We start from the raw sequence: 21,652 nt of genomic DNA, 5'->3' as shown, positions 1-21,652 counted from the left end.
GACTCAACAGCGCATGAACAGAGGTAGTGACACTAACGACGGCTAGAGCCATACCCTGTGCTCTTATGGGGCTCTCTGGCCATGTAAAAAATGTTTTCAGCTTTTAAACTGCATGGTGACCATGGACTGCCATTTGTTATTGGTAATAATTTATTTTTAGAGATCTGACTGATGCTACTTTAATAATAAAATGATCAATAACTCTATTCCCTTAAATAACTTATAAACGTATGTCTCCAGCACAGCTACACCAGATAGTCCATGAGAAGCCAACAATTCTGTCTTACATGCAAATTTAAAGCCAACTGTATGTAATTTGGAATTAGAAATGGACAAATCAAATGCACTTACTGTCAATTCTGAGTGGCAGAGTTCCAAGCTACATACTGTACATTGTCTTACATTTGCTCACAGGACAGAATTAATAGCATCTTACAGCTACAAATAGATTAGTGCTAGCTGGCATAAAATACACATTAACTAAAAGTGTGACTGGATTGGTAGAAAGATAGAAAGTTATAGTACAAATATAAACGCTGAAAATGAAGGTCTTATCTAAAATAGGTAGAGTGCCCATGGTGGTACCCTTTGGAATTGTGGGAGTTTGCACAGATAGTAATATGGTCCTAAATATAGTTACTTTACTTTCATTCACAAAAGGAATACCAATACCATGTGCACACAGACTGTGGTTACTACCTGCCAGCTGCCTCACTACAGTTCCTTCAGCCACTTACACATTCTACAGTGTTCTCCACAGAATTTTTTTTCTAGTGGGGTGGCATGAAATAGTAGCCAGGTGGGGGCAAGATGAGAGAATGCAGGGCCGGTGCTTCTGTGTGCAACTCAGCTTATAGCATAGGCGGAGGTGAGCCGATGACAGCCGGGTGCTCACCAAAACTAGCCGGGTGGAGCACCCAGACAAAAGAACCTAGGGAGAACACTGTTCTTTATGGCTTTTCCAAGCTTTTGACATTTGCTTCTGAACAGTCAGAGTCTGAATGCCTGACAGTAACACACTGTGGTGTTTGTGGTATAGTTAGAAATGTGCTGTCTCCACAATCCACTCAAATGCAACTTCACAAGTGTGTTTTACAGCAGATCATCACTTTGTCATTCTCCAATTTCCACAACCTAACTGCCACTTTTATTATCAATACTTTTAGGCTGGATTCACAATGGCCAGTTGTATAATGCACACATTATAATAAGTGTAAACTGCAATGGAGACTGGACATAGACTTTAATACAAAGCCTGCATGTTAACTAGCCCTTACAATCAATATTTTGCCCACCAAACCCTAATGTACCTAAAATGGTGATTAGTGGCCCCCATTTACTTGCATTAAACCACTAATTGCCAATCATTACAGTTACTAATCACTGGAAAAATAAATGACACGTGGCTCAATGACTTTCATTGTGGTCTCTAGGGATGATCAATCAGATGCAAATTGTTCTGAACTTAAAGGAGTTATCAGGCGAAATGGACAAAATGAGCTTTACTCACCTGGGGCTTTCTCCAGCCCCTTGCTGCCGGCTGTTCCACGCCAACCACTCCGCGCCGCTGTCCTGGTCTCCGAGCACGGTGCGGAGGCTGACCCCGAGGTCGTCCGCACTGTGCCTGCGCTAACTGCCGCTGTCAATCAAGCCCACATTGTACGCGGCTCACTGTGCATTTCTGCGCCTGCGCAGTAAGCCCTGTACAAAGTGGGCTTGATTGACAGCGGGGGTTAGCGCGGACGACCTCGAGGTCAGCCTCCGCACCGTGCTCGGAGACCGGGACAGCGGCGGGGAGCGGTAGTCGTGCGACAGGCTGCAAGGGGCTGAAGAAAGCCCCAGGTGAGTAAAGCTCATTTTGTCCATTTAGTAAGAACTCCTTTAAATAAATTTGTATGCAAATCTATGCAGTTTGAAAATAGACCAATCAATTTAAACCCAGGTTTAAATTGATTGGTCCATTTTCAAGCTGCATATATTTGCACAAGAATTTACATAAAATTTGCATCAACTCAGAATAATCTGCATATCTGTGATCATCCCTAGTGGCCTCTTACTACTAGCAAAGTGACAATCTCTGCCGCAAACACCCTGCTCACCAGTTTTGCTAAACACCACCACTGCTCTCCATTGTAACCTAAGGTTGTAGCCACTGACTGGCAATAAAATCCTATTGATTGGCTGGCAATCAATTAAGCTGATCTTCACTTTTATAGTTAAAAAAATAAATGGAAATTTTCTTGTAAACAATTTTTTTCCCTGTTTTACAATGGATAAAATGGCAAATTAATCATCTATGGGAGGTTTACAATCACATAATTTTTCATTGCCTTATCTTTCCAATAGGAGACGTGTAATCCCTGTCACTCTGTGTTAAAATTGTATTTTTTTTTTTTAATTCACATTATTTTCCCAGAGTAGTAAGATAGGTTTGAACACTAGTGAAATAAACATCACATGACAAACATAGATATAAACATATAAAGCAATGATGAGACAAGTAACAGCCTTGAATGAACAACACATTCATGGGCTGCTCCAGTTAGGAGGTTATAACAACATTTATGTGTTTCGGTTTCTATGGCTTGCATCTACTCTCTCTGTTATTTGTTAGGTGGAATGGGAAAGTGAAGTGACTGAATGACTAGCACACAGAAGTCATCTTACCTTCTTCTGGCTGAATAGCGAAGTCATCTTGTCCGCCATCTTGTGCCTCTAGGCAAGTTGCAGGTACCCAGCCCTGCTCATCCGAGGTGCTAACAAACCACCAGCCTAAAATAATGAACATGAACAGATGAGAAAAAGATTTTGGGAGCAGCAGAACTGCATTCAACTTCACCAAATACCTGCTACAGATGCCCTCAATGGACAAGAAACATACAGAGGGTGAACAAAGCAAGCAAACTGTAAACAGTCGTGTAGCTATTAAGAAGACATTATGAAGATCAGAATCGTTTAGTGTTTACTCACGTATAAGCTGACCCCCCTCCCCCAACTTTTGCCTAAAAAAACCCTGGAAAAAAAATGCTTGACTCGAGCTTAAGCTGAGGATAAAAAAATGCAGCAGAACCTCAGGGTCACAGAAGTTGGAAGCTGTTCTATCAGGACAATTCTCCCTGACAATAAAAAAACAGTCAAGCCAAAAACATGGTAAATGAGCTTAAAGAGACACTGAAGCGAAAAAAAAAATATGATATAGTGAATTGGTTGTGTACTATGAATAATTACTAGAAGATTAGCAGCAAAGAAAATATTCTCATACTTTTATTTTCAGGTATATAGTGTTTTTTCTAACATTGCATCAATCTATAATATGTGCAGATTACACAACACTCAGCATTAAGAATGATTCTTTCAGAGCAGTCTGTGAAGTAATGACCTCTCCTCTGGCAGAGAAAAAGTAAATAGTCCAGGAACAGTTGAGATAATAAAAGTCAGATAACAGCCCTCTCCATGACTAACTTAGTCGGAGAGCTTAATGGCTTGTTTGCATAGAGATAACAACTGGAGTTTCTCAACTCTTCCTGTACTGGAAACAATTACACTGATGTATCTGATCTTAATGTTTTATTTCTTAGCTGTGCTACACATACAAATCATAATATCATCATTTTTTTTTTCGCTTCAGTGTCTCTTTAAGCAAGTCTGTATAACAATTGTAGATTCAATAGAGAGAGGGGGGCAGTCTGGCACTGCGGTTCAACACTTATTAATATGTTTAAAACACTTACAGTTTTGCATCTTCAAGTCTGTATGACATGCCGTGTAAGCCCCACCATCATATGCAGTGTGTTTTAAAGTTCTGCTGGTACAATGTGGTATGTGTGTTATCCCCCTCTCCCTTCTCACCTCCTGTTATGCCCTCTAGTGGTGCCTCTTATCACTGCAGGGATCATGACAATGAGCCTGCGACTTACCAGCAGAGGAATTCATGCAGCGCAGAACGACAAGTGTAACACATACACACCGCTCTGCAGATCGACAGGGACACATGGAGGACACAGAAGCAATATCACTGGCAAGTACACCCTGCTGCAAATCGATGGGGGGACACGGAGGCACAGAAGCAACAGCAATCATCAGGTCTGGCAGCGGCCAAATTCCATGGTGGCACATGGATGGGCATGGGGGGGGGGGGGGGAGCGGAAGATATAACACATACCAGATTGTACCAGCAAAACTTCAAAACAAATTGCACATGGTGATGGCGGCAGCACATTGAGGTGTAGGATGCACGGGGGGGGGTTCACATCCTGCTCTGGCGAGGGGCGGTACTTTAATGGCCATTCCTTTTATAAAGCCACGGTACAGAGCAGAGAGCGCTCTGTACGTGCCGAGGGGACATGCAGCCATCGAGGGAGTACAGCAACAAAAGTGACTTGCAGCCGCACACGGCCGGTGAGTACATACAGTGCTGTGCTAATTACTGATGCACTGTAATAGGACTGTGGCAGCTACCAGTTTCCCCAACCTCTTCCTTTGCTTTCTAACTCCGCAACCCATGATTTAATAATCATTTTATAACAGTGTCCTGCATCCATAGTATTCCTACAGTATAGATAATCAAGAGGCCATCCAGTCTCTGCAGTGGAGCAGAATTACAAAAAAAGTAAAATGGTGATATTAGTTAGGGGCCAATTTGTGGTTCGGTTATTATAATTATTTTTAAGTGTTTATCCTTGAAAGGTAACCAACTGCAAGAGGAGGCACACGGCCATCTAACCGCCATTAATCTGCAGCCATGTGCCCAATAGACAGCAGAGAGCAATCTGTATATGGTTCTGCAGCCTGCTCCATGTTAGCCTATCAATCATATTGCTGGTTTTTTGTTTTTTAGTATTAGCAGTCGGGGGTTTATACCCTCGGATTAAATTTGAGTCAATGATTTCCCCCCCATTTTTTAAGGTAAAAGTGTGTGTTTGTTTAGACTTGGGTTGGCTTATTCTCGAGTATATACGGTATTTCGCTAAGTACAATGGGGGTTGTACCCAGAATTATTTTTGACACATACAGAGTCAGTGATGGTACAGTAAAGCATACAGTAGAAATATACAGAGTTAGCATATACATTACATTTGATACAGTGTAGAGGACCAGAGGGGTCCCTCTGAGATGAGGACACTCCTAATTTAAACACAGGAAAACAAACTTATCAGGGGCAAAAATAACAGTTTTATGTGATCTTTCAAAGGTGATTATAATTGTGGGAATGTGTGTTTAAAAAGGAACTGTAAAAATAACACAAATAACACAAAAACAGCGCCTTCCCGCTCCTCTGTAGGTGTCCTTGTTCCAGTGCTGTCACCATTGCAGATATTTGACCAGCTGATTGAGTAAGTCTTTGGAAATCCTCGGAAAGCTTTGGAAGCACTTGTGTCCCCGAGTGCTTCCAATGATGGACTGCTTTGTACTGCAGGGACTTGGGGACATGAGTACTTCTGAAGCTTTCCGAGGGCTCCTGGAGGTGGCAAATTTGAACGGGGGACAGTGCTGGAACAGTGATACTGTTAGACAGGGAAGGCTTTAGGAGATCCAGAGCCTCCCCTCTTTCTAGTTAAGTATCTGACTTAAAGAACAAAAAAAAGCTTCACATTTGCTTTCATTTCTTGCATCATGAAATTCTTAAAAAAACAAAACAAAAATAGCTGCATTTTTTTTCTTGACCTTTAAAACAAGGGCACATATCCGATAGGAATTGTGACACAAGCAGTCCTTTTAAGCACACATCACAGCTTATAAACACCCTTTTGTCTCCAGCTTGGATTCTTTTAGTCCTTGTTGAAGAGATTTCTTTTGCCCACTCTATCATATAGATCACTTCTAAAGGTGCCCATACATGGTACAATTTTTCATTTTTTTTTTTCAATTAGATAATTTAGTTTGATTATTCTGTTAGATCGAATATAAAGATTTTTCCAACATGTCCAATTGGATTTTTATTGAAAAAACAGGATAATCGCTTGTTTTTCTTGATCAACAAAAAAAGATTATTTTAAACTTTCATTCGATTTGATTGTTTGGTCAAAAAAAAACAGCAACATCAAACGTTTTTAATTTTAATGTGTATGGGTACCATTAGACTGAGACATTGAGCTTCTTGCATGCAGAGCTCGTCTCAGACTTGCTCACAGAACTTCAGTGGTGTTTAGTCTACAAGTAGTTAAGAGTGGATTCTGAGGTATGTTCAGGGTCACAGTCTTGCAGTAGAAGCCATAATCTTTTCAGCTTCAGCATCTTGGCTGAGTATTATAATCCGTAATCCCAATATTGCTGATATTTTGTGGAATCCATTGTTCCCTCTATCACTACATTTTTTTTCTGTGTCACTGGCTGCCTCACACCCAGAAAGCATTAGATTCAACACCATGTTTAATAGTTGGCAATCTATATTTTTTGCTGCTACTTTCTGTCTACAAACAAAACTTTGGAGATTGTGGCCAACAGTTTTATTTTGACTTTGCCAATCCACAGTCATTGGATGTGTGTACTTGTAATTAAGGCACTGGAAAATTTGGGCACAGGGTAAAGCTCAGAAATGACTCACCCCGTTCCTGCAAAAGTCCTGTCACCCTTAATTACTATTCCCCCTCCAGGCCGTGGTGAACTTGGGCTAAGATGCAATTTGGCCGCCAGCTACTGCTAGCGGACGAATTACGCTGTAACTCGGCGCCCAAATTACTGCCCAAGTGCTACTATAGCTGTAATTCCCATTACGGCCTATGGTGGTGCCAGGTGCACCCAAATTTCCAGCGCAGTTTTGCTTGACTCATTGGGTGTAACATGCCTTGTGTTTATAGACACCTCAGAGATTGACATTTGTGATGAAATTACGTGTAAGGCTTCCTAATAAAACCAGAAGTCAGTGTGCAGTAACTTCAAACATTTAATTGCAGTTATTGCTGCACAATTCACTTACTTTAACTACAAGCAGATATGTTATAGGATCCTATTTTTTTCAATAAATTAATGACCAAATATAATAATGCTTTGTTTAATTTATTAAAGTTGGTTCTCTACATCTACTTTCAGGACTTGCTTGAAAATCAGATGAAGTTTTAGGTCGCATTCATATTCCAATCACCGCTGTATATATAAACTCTGTTTTCCGGCTGACAATTGACAGCTGGCTGCTCTACAGGATCTTCTCAAAAAATTAGCATATTGTGATAAAGTTCATTATTTTCTGTAATGCACTGATAAACATTAGACTTTCATATATTTTAGATTCATTACACACAACTGAAGTAGTTCAAGCCTTTTATTGTTTTTCTTATTGATGATTTTGGCATACAGCTCATGAAAACCCAAATTTTCTTTCTCAAAAAATTAGCATATTTCATCCGACCAATAAAAGAAAAGTGTTTTTTAAAACAAAAAAAGTCAACCTTCAAATAATTATGTTCAGTTATGCACTCAATACTTGGTCGGGAATCCTTTTGCAGAAATGACTGATTCAATGCGGCGTGGCATGGAGGCAATCAGCCTGTGGCACTGCTCAGGTGTTATGGAGGCCCAGGATGCTTCGATAGCGGCCTTAAGCTCATCCAGAGTGTTGGGTCTTGCGTCTCAACTTTCTCTTCACAATATCCCACAGATTCTTTATGGGGTTCAGGTCAGGAGAGTTGGCAGGCCAATTGAGCACAGTAATACCATGGTCAGTAAACCATTTACCAGTGGTTTTGGCACTGTGAGCAGGTGCCAGGTCATGCTGAAAAATGAAATCTTCATCTCCATAAAGCTTTTCAGCAGATGGAAGCATGAAGTGCTCCAAAATCTCCTGATAGCTAGATGCATTGACCATGCCCTTGATGAAACACAGTGGACCAACACCAGCAGCTGACATGGCACCCCAGACCATCACTGACTGTGGGTACTTGACACTGGACTTCAGGCATTTGGCATTTCCCTCTCCCCAGTTTTCCCCCAGACTCTGGCACCTTAATTTCCAAATGACATGCAAAAGTTGCTTTCATCCGAAAAAAGTACTTTGGACCACCGAGCAACAGTCCAGTGCTGCTTCTCTGTAGCCCAGGTCAGGCGCTTCTGCCGCTGTTTCTGGTTCAAAAGTGGGTTCATGCTTCCATCTGCTAAAAAACTTTATGGAGATGAAGATTTCATTTTTCAGCACGAACTGGCACCTGCTCACAGTGCCAAATAGTGATGCTCAAATACCCCTTTTTAAAATTCGAGTTTGGTCGAATTCGAATAGTAAATTATTCGAGGTCAGTCGAATATTCGAGTCGAATAATTTTTACTATTCGATTCGACCTCGGACTTCGAGCTCACTATTCGAGTCGGTATTCGAGCTCACTATTCGAGCTGACTATTCGAATTGGCCTTAAATAGCTTCCAACACTTGTTTTGAGGGTGAATGATGCAAGAAACATCTTTTTTTCCAAGTAACAACAGCAAGTGATTATGTGGGGATGTTCCTTTAAAAAAAAATGTGGAAAGAGAAGTTGTGTCCTTAATTTTGTTCAGTAGTGTTACTGTATATACTTGTTCTTCTTCTTCTTTATCTTTCTTCTTCTTCTTCTAGATCTTCTTCTTCTATATCTTCTTCTTCTTCTTCTATATTGTCTTCTTCTTCTTCTTCTTCATCTTCTTCTTCTTGTTCTTCATCATCTTCTTCTTCTTCTTCTTCTTCTTCTTCATCTTCTTCATCATCTTCTTCTTCATCTTCTTCTTCATCTTCATCTTCTTCTTCATCTTCATCTTCTTCATCTTCTTCTTCTTCTTCTTCATCTTCTTCTTCATCTTCTTCATCTTCTTCTTCATCTTCTTCTTCATCTTCTTCATCTTCTTCTTCTTTTTCATCTTCTTCTTCATCTTCTTCTTCATCATCTTCTTCATCTTCTTCTTCATCTTCTTCTTCATCTTCATCTTCATCTTCATCTTCTCCTTCTCCTTCTTTTTCAATATCGTCTTCTTCTTCTTCACGTATTTCTCTTTTCAATTTTTTTTTTAAAGAAATGCAGCTATTTTTGAGCGTAACAAATAGCTGGTGGGCGCACGCATGTTGGAAGCGCCATTGTATGTGCTCCCTGGCAGTGGAAACACAAAGACAGCAGGAGGTAAATTCAGCAGCAGGAGGAGGAGGATGAGTGTGTGGCAGCAGGCAGTCAATGAGGCAGGCAGCTCGCCGTGACATAATAGCCCTGGTACCTAGCGGTGATACCAGGGCTGTAAATAAACACAACATGAGGTCCCAGACAGCGGTCGTGCAGCCCACATTGTGTCCAATACACAACTGGGACAACACAGTTTTCAACCCGGGCACCTCAGAAAAATTAAACCTTTTTTTTTTTTTAATGGTTTGTTTGGTTTTGGTTTTGCAACCAATATAGCTATTGTTTGACGTAATAGCTGGTGGCAGAGTGGCAGCAGAAGGTAATTCTGTGTACCCTGGCAGTGGGAAACACAGACAGACAGCAACAGCAGCAGGAGGAATGGAGGAGTAATGTGAGCAGCTATTGTTTGACGTAATAGCTGGTGGCAGAGTGGCAGCAGAAGGTAAATCATCTGTGTAGTGTACCCTGGCAGTGGGAAACACAGACAGACAGCAGCAGCAGCAGCAGCAGGAGGAGGTGTGGAGGAGCAGTGTGAGTGTGGCAGCAGGTAGGCAGCGTGACATAATAGCCCTGGTACCTAGCGGTGATACCAGGTCTGTAAATAAACACAACAGGAGGTCCCAGACAGGGGTCGTGCAGCCCACATTGTGTCCAATACACAACTGGGACAACACAGTTTTCAACCCGGGCACCTCAGAAAAATTAAACCTTTTTTTTTTTTTTAATGGTTTGTTTGGTTTTGGTTTTGCAACCAATATAGCTATTGTTTGACGTAATAGCTGGTGGCAGAGTGGCAGCAGAAGGTAATTCTGTGTACCCTGGCAGTGGGAAACACAGACAGACAGACAGCAACAGCAGCAGGAGGAATGGAGGAGTAATGTGAGCAGCTATTGTTTGACGTAATAGCTGGTGGCAGAGTGGCAGCAGAAGGTAAATCATCTGTGTAGTGTACCCTGGCAGTGGGAAACACAGACAGACAGCAGCAGCAGCAGCAGGAGGAGGTATGGAGGAGTAGTGTGAGTGTGGCAGCAGGTAGGCAGCGTGACATAATAGCCCTGGTACCTAGCGGTGATACCAGGGCTGTAAATAAACACAACAGGAGGTCCCAGACAGCGGTCGTGCATTGTGCATTGGACATTGTGTCCAATACACAACTGGGACAACACAGTTTTCAACCCGGGCACCTCAGAAAAATTAAACCTTTTTTTTTTTTTTAATGGTTTGTTTGGTTTTGGTTTTGCAACCAATATAGCTATTGTTTGACGTAATAGCTGGTGGCAGAGTGGCAGCAGAAGAAGGTAATTCTGTGTACCCTGGCAGTGGGAAACACAGACAGACAGCAGAAGGGCAGTACACAGCAGCCCACTGTAGGTGTAAAATGTGTGGCTGCAGGCGACGTAATAGTCAAAGTGAACCAGGCTGGCTTAGTAAACAGGAGCCAGGAGGTGGTAAAGGGTGGTAAGGCACATTAACGATGGTTCCGGCAGCCAGTTCATGTCCCCCTCTCGCCGACAACAGGGGCCAGGAACTCGCTTCCACCCACGCCTGGTTCATCTTGAGAAACGTCAGTCTGTCCACAGACTTGTGAGACAGACGTGAGCGTTTCTCGGTGACCACGCCACCAGCTGCACTGAAGCAGCGCTCGGACAGCACGCTGGAAGGGGGGCAGGACAGCACTTCCAGGGCGTACTGCGCCAGCTCGCTCCAGATCTCCATGCGCTTGACCCAATACTCCATGGGATCAACAGGGGCATCGCTGTCAAGCCCGCTGTACGACCCCATGTAGTCAGCCACCATGCGGGTCAGGCGCTGGCTGTGACCGGAGGAGGATGCTGCTGCATGCATCTCCTCTCTAGTCACTGCTGCCGGAGCCTCTACAGTCCTGTAGAGCTCGTGGCTGAGAGACAGCAGGTCTGTGGGGCGCTTGCTGCTGCTGGATGCAGGCACCTGCTGCTGCCTCTGTGCTGGCTGCTGGACAGTGGGGGTGGAAGGCTGGGGGAAGGCTTCCTCCAAGCGCTCAACAAGGGCCTGCTGCAAGCTCCTTATTTGTTGCGCTGGGTCTCCTCCTGCAGGCGGCAGGAACTGGCTCAACTTCCCCTTGAGGCGTGGGTCCAACATCATGCTGATCCAGATGTCCTCCCTCTGCTTCATCTGGATCACCCTGGGGTCCCTGCGCAGGCACGTCAGCATGTGCGCTGCCATTGGGAAGAGGCGGGCCACGTCTGCTGGCACATCGACGTCAGTGCTGTCCTCATCCTCCTCCTCTGCCGCCTCATCCTCTCTCCACCCCCGCACCAACTCAGCTGCGCTGTGCTGATCCCCCTCATCAGCAGCCAGGTCAGGGACCTCCACCAAGTCCTCCTCCTCCTCCCCCTCAGAGGTGGACTGCGCAGCTGGTTGCCGCTCCTGCTGGTCCAAGGCTGCCGCTCCCTGTTCCAGCAAAGCATCGAGGGCCCTGTTCAGCAGAGAAACCAGGGGCACCCACTCGCAGACCATAGCATGGTCCCTGCTCACCATGTTTGTGGCCTGCAGGAAGGGAGCCAGCACAAAGCACACCTGCTGCATGTGCCTCCAGTCATCATCGGGGACGATGGACGGGATGTTGCTGGTCTTGTCCCTTCTCTGAGCAGCGGAAACAGTGGCCAGGGCAAGGTACTGTTTGACAGCGTGCCTCTGTTCAACCAGACGCTCCAACATCGCCAGGGTGGAGTTCCAGCGAGTCGGAACGTCAAGGATCAGCCGATGGCGTGGCAGATCCAGCTCCTTTTGCACGTCTTCCAGGCTCGCACAGGCTGCAGCCGAGCGCCGGAAGTGACGCACAACATTCCTTGCCGTTTCCAGCAGTTCGCCCATCCCCTGGTAGGTGCGCAGGAACTTCTGCACCACCAGGTTCAGCACGTGGGCAAGACAGGGGATGTGGGTCAGGTTTCCCCTGTCTATTGCGGCAACCAGATTGGCCCCATTGTCGGCCACCACCTCTCCGACTCTGAGGCCTTTGGGGGTCAGCCAAATCCTCTCCTGCTCCTGGAGTTTGGCCAACACATGGGTTGCCGTCAGCTTGGTCTTCCCAAGGCTGACCAAGTGCAGCAGCGCTTGGCAGTGGCGGGCCTTCACGCTGCTGCTGAGGCGGGGGGTTTGGCCAGGTGTGCCGGAGGATGGCAGAGGATCGGAGGAACCTGCTGCAGTTCCCCTGACCCTGCGGGGTGGCACCACCCACTGTGTTGCTGCTGCTGCTGTGCCCGCTGCTGCTCTACCATCCTCACCCCCTTCCACCAAGCTGACCCAGTGGACAGTGAAGGACAGGTAGCGGCCTGTCCCGAAGCGGCTGCTCCAGGAGTCCATGGTGACGTGGACCCTTTCACCAACCGCGTGCTCCAGCCCTCGCTCCACATTGGCCATCACAAAGCGGTGCAGTGCAGGAATGGCCTTGCGGGAGAAAAAGTGTCTGCTGGGGAGCTGCCAGTCTGGGGCTGCGCAAGCAAGCAGCGCACGAATGTCGCTCCCCTCCTGCACGAGCGTGTACGGCAGGAGTTGGGAGCACATGGCCCGTGCCAGCAAGCCGTTCAGCTGCCGCACGCGACGGCTGCTGGGAGGCAGAGCCCTAACCACCCCCTGGAAGGACTCGCTCAAAAGGCTCTGGCGTGGCCTTTTGCTGGCACCGGAATCAGCAGACACAGCGGAGGAGGCCACTGAGGACTGGCTGCCAGAACAGGCCTCAGTGTCGGCGGCAGGAGTTGCAGAGGGGGGAGGAGCAGTGCGTTTCCGCACTCCTGCTGGTGCTGCTGGAGGAGCAGGAGGGCGGGTGGCTGCTGTTGCTGCTGCTGCTGAAGGCTGTGCAGTGATGGGTGTGGTGCCACTGCCAGCACCAGATGCCTTCAGCCTCTGGAACTCCTGATGCTGGTGGAAATGTTTCGCAGCAAGGTGGTTGATGAGCGAGCTGGTGCAGAACTTTAAGGGGTCTGCACCTCTGCTCAACTTCCGCTGACAGTGGTTGCAAGTGGCGTACTTGCTGTACACTGTGGGCATGGTGAAAAAGCGCCAGATTGGAGACAGAAACATCCCCCTACGGCATGAAAGCGCAGCTGCCTGTCTCCATGTGGTGGTTGGGGGTGGGGCTTGGGGGGCTTGGGTGCGGCTGGTGGTGGTACTGGCAGATGCTGCTGCTGCTGCTGCTGCTGAGCCTGAGACACCAGCAGGCTGTGGGACCTGCCTACTGCTGCTGCCAATGCTTGCAATGATGCGCCTCCTTGCAAGGCCCACAAGAGCATCCTCCTCCTCCTCCTCAGAGCTGCTGAGGACGACATCCCCTGGAGGTGGTGGCACCCAGTCTCTGTCTGTCACCGGGTCATCAACATCCTCCCCCTCCTGAAACATGTCCTGCTGGGATGAGGACCCCCCAAACTCCTCTCCTGATGCATGGATGGGCTGCTTGACTGTCGCCACAGTCTTGCTGTCCAATCCCTCATCCCCCAAAGTGCCCATCAGCATCTCCTCCTCAAGATCGCCAACAACAGCAGACAATTTACTCATGATGCCTGGGGTCAAAAGACTGCTGAATGACAGGTCGGCGAGTGACGGTGAACTGGCCTCCTCCCCAGACCCTGCTGGGCGGCTGCTGCGAACAGGGGTGGTGGTGGTGGTGGTGAGGGTGGAGGCCTCAGATGCTCATCCTCCGTCATGAGTTGCACCACAGTGTCTGCATGCTTTTCCTCAATGGGACGTTTCCGACCCGGCTGGAGGAAAATGGGAGCAGGTGCTACACGCTGCTGCTGCTGTGTCTCTGCAGCGTGAGTTGCAGATGCTCCTGCTGGGCGGCGCCCAAGGCGTCCACGGCCAGTGGCTATGGGAGGAATGTTAGCCACTGACGCTGCTGCTGCGGAACTGTGCATGGTGGCGCGCCCGCGGCCGCGGCTTGCCACAATGCTGCTCCCTCTCCTCCTGATTCCCTTGCTGCCCTTCCCCTTGCCCAAACCGCGCTGGCTGCCACTTCCAGACATCTTCAATGTTTTGGGCGTATAGACAAAAGTTTTTTAAAAGGGCGGGTGAAAAGTGGGGTACTTTAATGGAGTGGGTTGGTTGGTGAGGTGACTGAGTGAGTGTCCCCTAGTACAGTAAGTAAGTAGTAACAGTCAGGAAGTACAACTAGCAGTTACAATAATCAGTAGTAATCACAAGTAAATTTAGTGTGTGTACACTCAGACAGTGAGTGCACGCACGCAGGAGCTAGTAGCCTATGAACACAGTGACTGAGTGTCCTAGACTCCTAGTACAGTAAGAGTAAGTAGTAACAGTAAGTAGAACTAACTAATTACAATAATCAATCAGCGATCAGAAGGAAATGGAGTGTGGGTGTGTGTACACTCAGACAGTGAGTGCACGCACGCAGGAGCTAGTAGCCTATGAACACAGTGACTGAGTGTCCTAGACTCCTAGTACAGTAAGAGTAAGTAGTAACAGTAAGTACAACTAACTAATTACGATAATCAATCAGCGATCAGAAGGAAATAGAGTGTGTGTTGTGTGTGTACACTCAGACAGTGAGTGCACGCACTCAGGAGCTAGTAGCCTATGAACACAGTGACTGAGTGTCCTAGACTCCTAGTACAGTAAGAGTAAGTAGTAACAGTAAGTAGAACTAACTAATTACAATAATCAATCAGCGATCAGAAGGAAATGGAGTGTGGGTGTGTGTACACTCAGACAGTGAGTGCACGCACGCAGGAGCTAGTAGCCTATGAACACAGTGACTGAGTGTCCTAGACTCCTAGTACAGTAAGAGTAAGTAGTAACAGTAAGTAGAACTAACTAATTACAATAATCAATCAGCGATCAGAAGGAAATAGAGTGTGGGTGGTGTGTGTACACTCAGACAGTGAGTGACCGCACGCAGGAGCTAGTAGCCTATGGACAGTGACTGAGTGTCCTAGACTCCTAGTACAGTAAGAGTAAGTAGTAACAGTAAGTACAACTAACTAATTACGATAATCAATCAGCGATCAGAAGGAAATGGAGTGTGGGTGTGTGTACACTCAGACAGTGAGTGCACGCACGCAGGAGCTAGTAGCCTATGAACACAGTGACTGAGTGTCCTAGACTCCTAGTACAGTAAGAGTAAGTAGTAACAGTAAGTACAACTAACTAATTACAATAATCAATCAGCGATCAGAAGGAAATGGAGTGTGGGTGTGTGTACACTCAGACAGTGAGTGCACGCACGCAGGAGCTAGTAGCCTATGAACACAGTGACTGAGTGTCCTAGACTCCTAGTACAGTAAGAGTAAGTAGTAACAGTAAGTAGAACTAACTAATTACAATAATCAATCAGCGATCAGAAGGAAATAGAGTGTGGGTGGTGTGTGTACACTCAGACAGTGAGTGACCGCACGCAGGAGCTAGTAGCCTATGGACAGTGACTGAGTGTCCTAGACTCCTAGTACAGTAAGAGTAAGTAGTAACAGTAAGTACAACTAACTAATTACGATAATCAATCAGCGATCAGAAGGAAATGGAGTGTGGGTGTGTGTACACTCAGACAGTGAGTGCACGCACGCAGGAGCTAGTAGCCTATGAACACAGTGACTGAGTGTCCTAGACTCCTAGTACAGTAAGAGTAAGTAGTAACAGTAAGTACAACTAACTAATTACGATAATCAATCAGCGATCAGAAGGAAATGGAGTGTGGGTGTGTGTACACTCAGACAGTGAGTGCACGCACGCAGGAGCTAGTAGCCTATGAACACAGTGACTGAGTGTCCTAGACTCCTAGTACAGTAAGAGTAAGTAGTAACAGTAAGTACAACTAACTAATTACGATAATCAATCAGCGATCAGAAGGAAATAGAGTGTGTGTTGTGTGTGTACACTCAGACAGTGAGTGCAGTGCGCACACGCAGGAGCTAGTAGCCTATATGAACAGTGACAGTGAGTGTCCCTACGGGTACAGTAAGAGTAAGTAGTAAGTAAGTACAACTAACTAACAATAATCTATCAGTAATCAGAAGGAAATAGAGTGTGTGTACACACAGACAGTGAGTGAGTGCACACACGCAGGAGCTAGCTAGTAGCCTATAAACAGTGACAGTCAGTGAGTGTCCTACTCCTAGTACAGTATAACTACAATACTATTAGTAAAGGACAGCAGAAATACTGGTATAGATGAGAGAAATAAACAGAGGACAGCTGCCCACAGAGGCAAGGCCCCCCTGAGGCCTAAACCTGTAAGCTTGCAGCAGCTGCCTGTCTCTAATGTAACACACAAGCTACTAACTAAAATACAATGTCTATCTAACTAACAACAATATAGGTGTATATGGCAGGTGTAGGTGAGCAAAAACGCTAGGTAAATGATCACAATAGAGCACTTGCTAAGCCAAAGCACAAAGGAGCAACTCTCTCTCTGTACAAGTCTCAGGCAAGCATGGAGAAACGGAACATGGCGGCCGCTATTTATAGGGTAGGGGCTGGCCAGGGTCCCCCTCTGTGATTGGCTGCCGTCAGAGGGCCTGGGAGCCCTCTGATTGGCTCTAAGGACATCAATCTGGGCTATGACGCTATTCGAGCTCGGTACCGAGCTCGAATAGCGCCGGGTTGCTCGAATAGCTCGAATAGTGAATGGGCTATTCGAGTGTACTCGTATAGCCCATTCGAATAGCTCCAGCTATTCGGAGCTCGAATACCGAGCTCGAATAGCTGAAAAAGAGCTCGAATATTCGAGCTACTCGAATATTCGAGCTCTGCTGAGCACCACTAGTGCCAAAACCACTGGTAAGTGGTTTACTGACCATGGTATTACTGTGCTCAATTGGCCTGCCAACTCTCCTGACCTGAACCCCATAGAGAATCTGTGGGATATTGTGAAGAGAAAGTTGAGAGACGCAAGACCCAACACTCTGGATGAGCTTAAGGCCGCTATCGAAGCATCCTGGGCCTCCATAACACCTGAGCAGTGCCACAGGCTGATTGCCTCCATGCCACGCCGCATTGAAGCAGTCATTTCTGCAAAAGGATTCCCGACCAAGTATTGAGTGCATAACTGAACATAATTATTTCTTTTATTGGTCAGATGAAATATGCTAATTTTTTTAGATAGGAAATTTGGGTTTTCATGAGCTGTATGCCAAAATCATCAATAAGAAAAACAATAAAAGGCTTGAACTACTTCAGTTGTGTGTAATGAATCTAAACTATATGAACGTCTAATGTTTATCAGTACGTTACAGAAAATAATGAACTTTGACACAATATGCTAATTTTTTGAGAAGATCCTGTATATATACCACTGTTGCTAGTTAAGTAGATGAATAGGAATAAATCACTAATGCACATACAGTGAATTGATGATCAGAACCCCATACACACTAGCACTTAAGCAGATTGGAGTCAGCAGACATTCCATTCTTAAAGTAAAAAATACATTTTTACCAGACTCATTTTTCTCAATGATATCCACCACTTGTCCAACTCTCAGGCTGATCTCTGAGCTCTCCTGCTTGTCATATGGCGCCACCACCACATACTGGTCAAATACCAATGCATCAGCTGATGTAGAGTCTGCACCTGTCCAACAGTACAAACAAATTAACATGAGCAGCACCCTTCTGATTAGGAGACTGGGGAGAGAACCATATACACAATAAACCATCAGAGCTGTAAATAAAACACATAAGACACATCAGCAGCAAAACAGCTTTTTGGTACTTTTTTTTTTATTGCAAAGTTCTGAAAAGTTATACTAAAAAGAAGTTGAAAAATAATCTCCTAGGAGAAAACGTGGGAGAAAAAGTGAATTGCATATGGGCACTTGAGTCTGTATAAACAGGGGAACAGCTGCAGGCACACAGAGCTATACAAAGTGCTTATGAATTTGAAAAGTTTGTTTTAAAAAGTTAATACTTATAATTTACAATTATCAACATGATTGCTTTGATAATTTGCCTTATTCAATTTTCAGTTTAGTTGTGACACAAGTTTGCCAAACATCTAACAATCTTTACTGTATACATGGTATGAGGGCCTCCTAAAGAGCCTCTTCTACATACAGTGGGTTGCAAAAGTATTTGGCCCCCTTGAAGTTTTCCACATTTTGTCATATTACTGCCACAAACATGAATCAATATTATTGGCATTCCACATGAAAGACCAACACAAAGTGGTGTACACATGAGAAGTGGAACGAAAATCATACATGATTCCAAAAATGTTTTACAAATAAATAACTGCAAAGTGGTGTGTGCATAATTATTCGGCCCCCTTTGATCTGAGTGCAGTCAGTTGCCTATAGACATTGCTTGATGAGTGCTAATGACTAAATAGAGTGCACCTGTGTGTAATCTAATGTCAGTACAAATACAGCTGCTCTGTGAGGGCATCAGAGGTTGTCTAAGAGAATATTGGGAGCAACAACACCATGAAGTCCAAAGAACACATAAGACAGGTCAGGGATCAAGTTATTGAGAAATTTAAAGCAGGCTTAGGCTACAAAAAGATTTCCAAAGCCTTGAACATCGCAAGGAGCACTGTTCAAGCGATCATTCAGAAATGGAAGGAGTATGGCACAACTGTAAACCTACCAAGACAAGGCTATCCACCTAAACTCTCAGGCCGAACAAGGAGAGCGCTGATCAGAAATGCAGTCAAGAGACCCATGGTGACTCTGGACGAGCTGCAGAGATCTACAGCTCAGGTGGGAGACTCTGTCCATAGGACAACTGTTAGTCATGCACTGTACAAAGTTGGCCTTTATGGAAGAGTGGCAAGAAGAAAGGCATTGTTAACAGAAAGCATAAGAAGTCCCGTTTGCAGTTTGCCACAAGCCATGTGGGGGACACAGCAACCATGTGGAAGAAGGTGCTCTGGTCAGATAAGACCAAAATGGAACCTTTTGGCCAAAATGCAAACGCTATGTGTGGCAGAAAACTAACACTGCACATCACTCTGAACACACCATCCCCACTGTCAAATATGGTGGTGGCAGCATCATGCTCGGGGGATGCATCTCTTCAGCAGAAGCAGGGAAGCTGGTCAGAGTTGATGGGAAGATGGATGGAGCCAAATACAGGGCAAACTTGGAAGAAAACCTCTTGGAGTCTGCAAAAGACTGGAGACTGGGGCGGAGGTTCACCTTCCAGCAGGACACCGACCCTAAACATAAAGCCAGGGCAACAATGGAATGGTTTAAAACAAAACATATCTATGTGTTAGAATGGCCCAGTCAAGTCCAAATCTAAATCCAATCGAGAATCTGTGGCAAGATCTGAAAACTGCTGTTCACAAACGCTGTCCATCTAATCTGACTGAGCTGGAGCTGTTTTGCAAAGAAGAATGGGCAAGGATTTCAGTCTCTAAATGTGCAAAGCTGGTAGATACATTCCCTAAAAGACTGACAGCTGTAATTGTAGCAAAAGGTGGTTCTACAAAGTATTGACTCAGGGGGCCGAATAATTACGCACACCCCACTTTGCAGTTATTTATTTGTAAAAAATGTTTGGATTGATGTAGGATTTTCATTCCACTTCTCACATGTACATCACTTTGTATTGGTCTTTCATGTGGAATTCCAATAAAATTGATGCATGTTTGTGGCAGTAATGTGACAAAATGCGGAAAACATCAAGGGGGCCGAATACTTTTGCAACCCACTGTATAAACTATATGTTCAGTCTACTTACCCTTGTACTAAATATGCAGTAAAGTAAAACCAGACAAGACTGCACAATCATACTCTGGCATAAAGTTGGTCATACCTTATACAACCAAGATTTTACTATATTATTTAATTGTACCAAATGATTGTATGAAGATCTTCCTAACTTATCAGATTGAAGTTTGTTTATTTTTGAACAGAAAAGTTCTGGGAAAATGTACACAAGGTTGTACAATCAAGATTGTATGGTGTATGGACAGCTATAACTCAGTATGCTATAATGTGCTCCATGAATGATATCTGCATGAGAGTTTTTCTACTGAACTGAAATGTCATGAAATGCAATTAGTTACATAGTATTACATTTCATTGTACAGATTAGGACAACAACAGTTAATAAACACAGAACATAAAACTCTGTTTAACACAACTGAAGACATTTTTCACAATTTTAGCAGATAGTAAATGTGTGTTCCTTGTGTATCTTTTTAGTGGAAAACTAACAAAGCCAGCCAAAACAAAGAGTTTAAGAGTAATTCAGCTCAGGTACCACTAGAGAGCACCAGACCCTCACATGTGCTTGCATTTGTGAGTGCATTAAAAACTTTATGTAGATGTACGGTAGTTCTAAAGAGCTTGCATGAGATTATTGTTGTTAACACAGCATTAACTTAAGCAGGCTCTATGCATAACATAACTTTTATCAATGTAAGTTCTCTTTCTTGTTATTAATGCAATAGTATGTATTCAGTTTTTTTTTATTGCTTTCTGTGACTGTACAGTAAATCTACCTACACACATTAGGGGTTTATATGGTGATATTGGACACTGACTGTATGTTGGCATAAAGCCTCATCTACATGTGTAGATGAGGCGGCGATCCGGCGGCTCGATTAGCCGCCGGATCGCCTCTTCCGCGTACCCGCTCGCCGTGCGTGCGCCGGATTCGATTCCCCGCTCGTCCCCACCGGCGCCGCTTATCTTCCGCTCAATTCCCTGCCATTGTCCCCTCGCGGGGAGTGAGCAGGGAATCGGCGGTGGAGAGATCCGTCCTGTCGGATCTTATCAATCGAGCCGCATCTACGCGTGTAGATGCGGCTTTAAGGCCGTTACACACCCAGGTCCCTATCTGCTGAGAAATTATCATGTGTACATGATATAGGCCTTAAAGAGAAACTCCAACCTAGAATTGAACTTTATCCCAATCAGTAGCTGACACCCCCTTTAGCCTCATCTACACGTGTAGATGAGGTGGCGATCTGGCGGCTCGATTAGACGCCGGATCGCCTCCTCCGCGTCCCCGCGCGTACTCGCCGCGTCCCCGCTCGCCGTGCGTGCGCCGGATTCGATTCCCCGCTCGTCCCCGCCGGCACCGCTTATCTTCCGCTCGATTCCCTGCCATTGTCCTGTCGTGGGGAGCGAGCAGGGAATCGGCGGTGGAGAGATCCGTCCTGTCGGATCTTATCAATCGAGCCGCATCAGTGGCTCGATTGATAAGGAACATCGCGGCCGCATCTACGCGTGTAGATGCGGCTTTTTACATGAGAAATATAATGCTTTTCACAAACATACCATCAGGGGGAGCTGTATGACTGATTTTGTGCTACATAACCTGCCCACAGTAAAAATGTCACCATGTAATAAATGTCAGAATGTAAATCGGGGAGAGGAAATATTTTACAATGAGCAAACACTGACTAAATCATTTATACATAATTATGGTAAAAATGAAGCACTTTTTTTACTACATTATTTTCACTGGAGTTCCTCTTTAAAGGGGTTCTGTGAATATCTTTAAAAACCAAAACTGACACTTACCTGTGGCTTCTACTGGTCCCCTGCAGCTATCCTGTCCCACGCCGTCCTCTATGATCCTCCGTTCCCCGCCGCCGGTCACGGTCCAATTATGCATCTAAGTAGACGAATGCAACTGCGCCTG

The 21,652-nt window shown here is 45.3% G+C and overlaps 1 protein-coding gene across 6 annotated transcripts in view; it reads right to left on the bottom strand.

Annotated features, from left to right (window-relative positions):
• Positions 1-21,652, bottom strand: part of SH3PXD2B (SH3 and PX domains 2B) — a 293,221-nt gene that overhangs the window by 49,779 nt on the left and 221,790 nt on the right. For all 6 annotated transcript variants that reach the window (XM_068277154.1, XM_068277153.1, XM_068277149.1 and 3 more), the window contains 2 exons: positions 17,493-17,627; positions 2,668-2,772 (listed from right to left, as the gene is read on the bottom strand). In XM_068277154.1, the coding sequence (XP_068133255.1) occupies positions 2,668-2,772; positions 17,493-17,627 (240 nt within the window). The remainder of the gene's footprint in view (positions 1-2,667; positions 2,773-17,492; positions 17,628-21,652) is intronic.

Source organism: Hyperolius riggenbachi, chromosome 3, assembly GCF_040937935.1.
Source record: "Hyperolius riggenbachi isolate aHypRig1 chromosome 3, aHypRig1.pri, whole genome shotgun sequence".
In the NCBI taxonomy this organism is placed as follows: Eukaryota; Metazoa; Chordata; class Amphibia; order Anura; family Hyperoliidae; genus Hyperolius; species Hyperolius riggenbachi.
The sequence above is the reverse complement of the archived record's forward strand: the minus strand, read 5'-3'. Positions and strand labels throughout refer to the sequence as shown.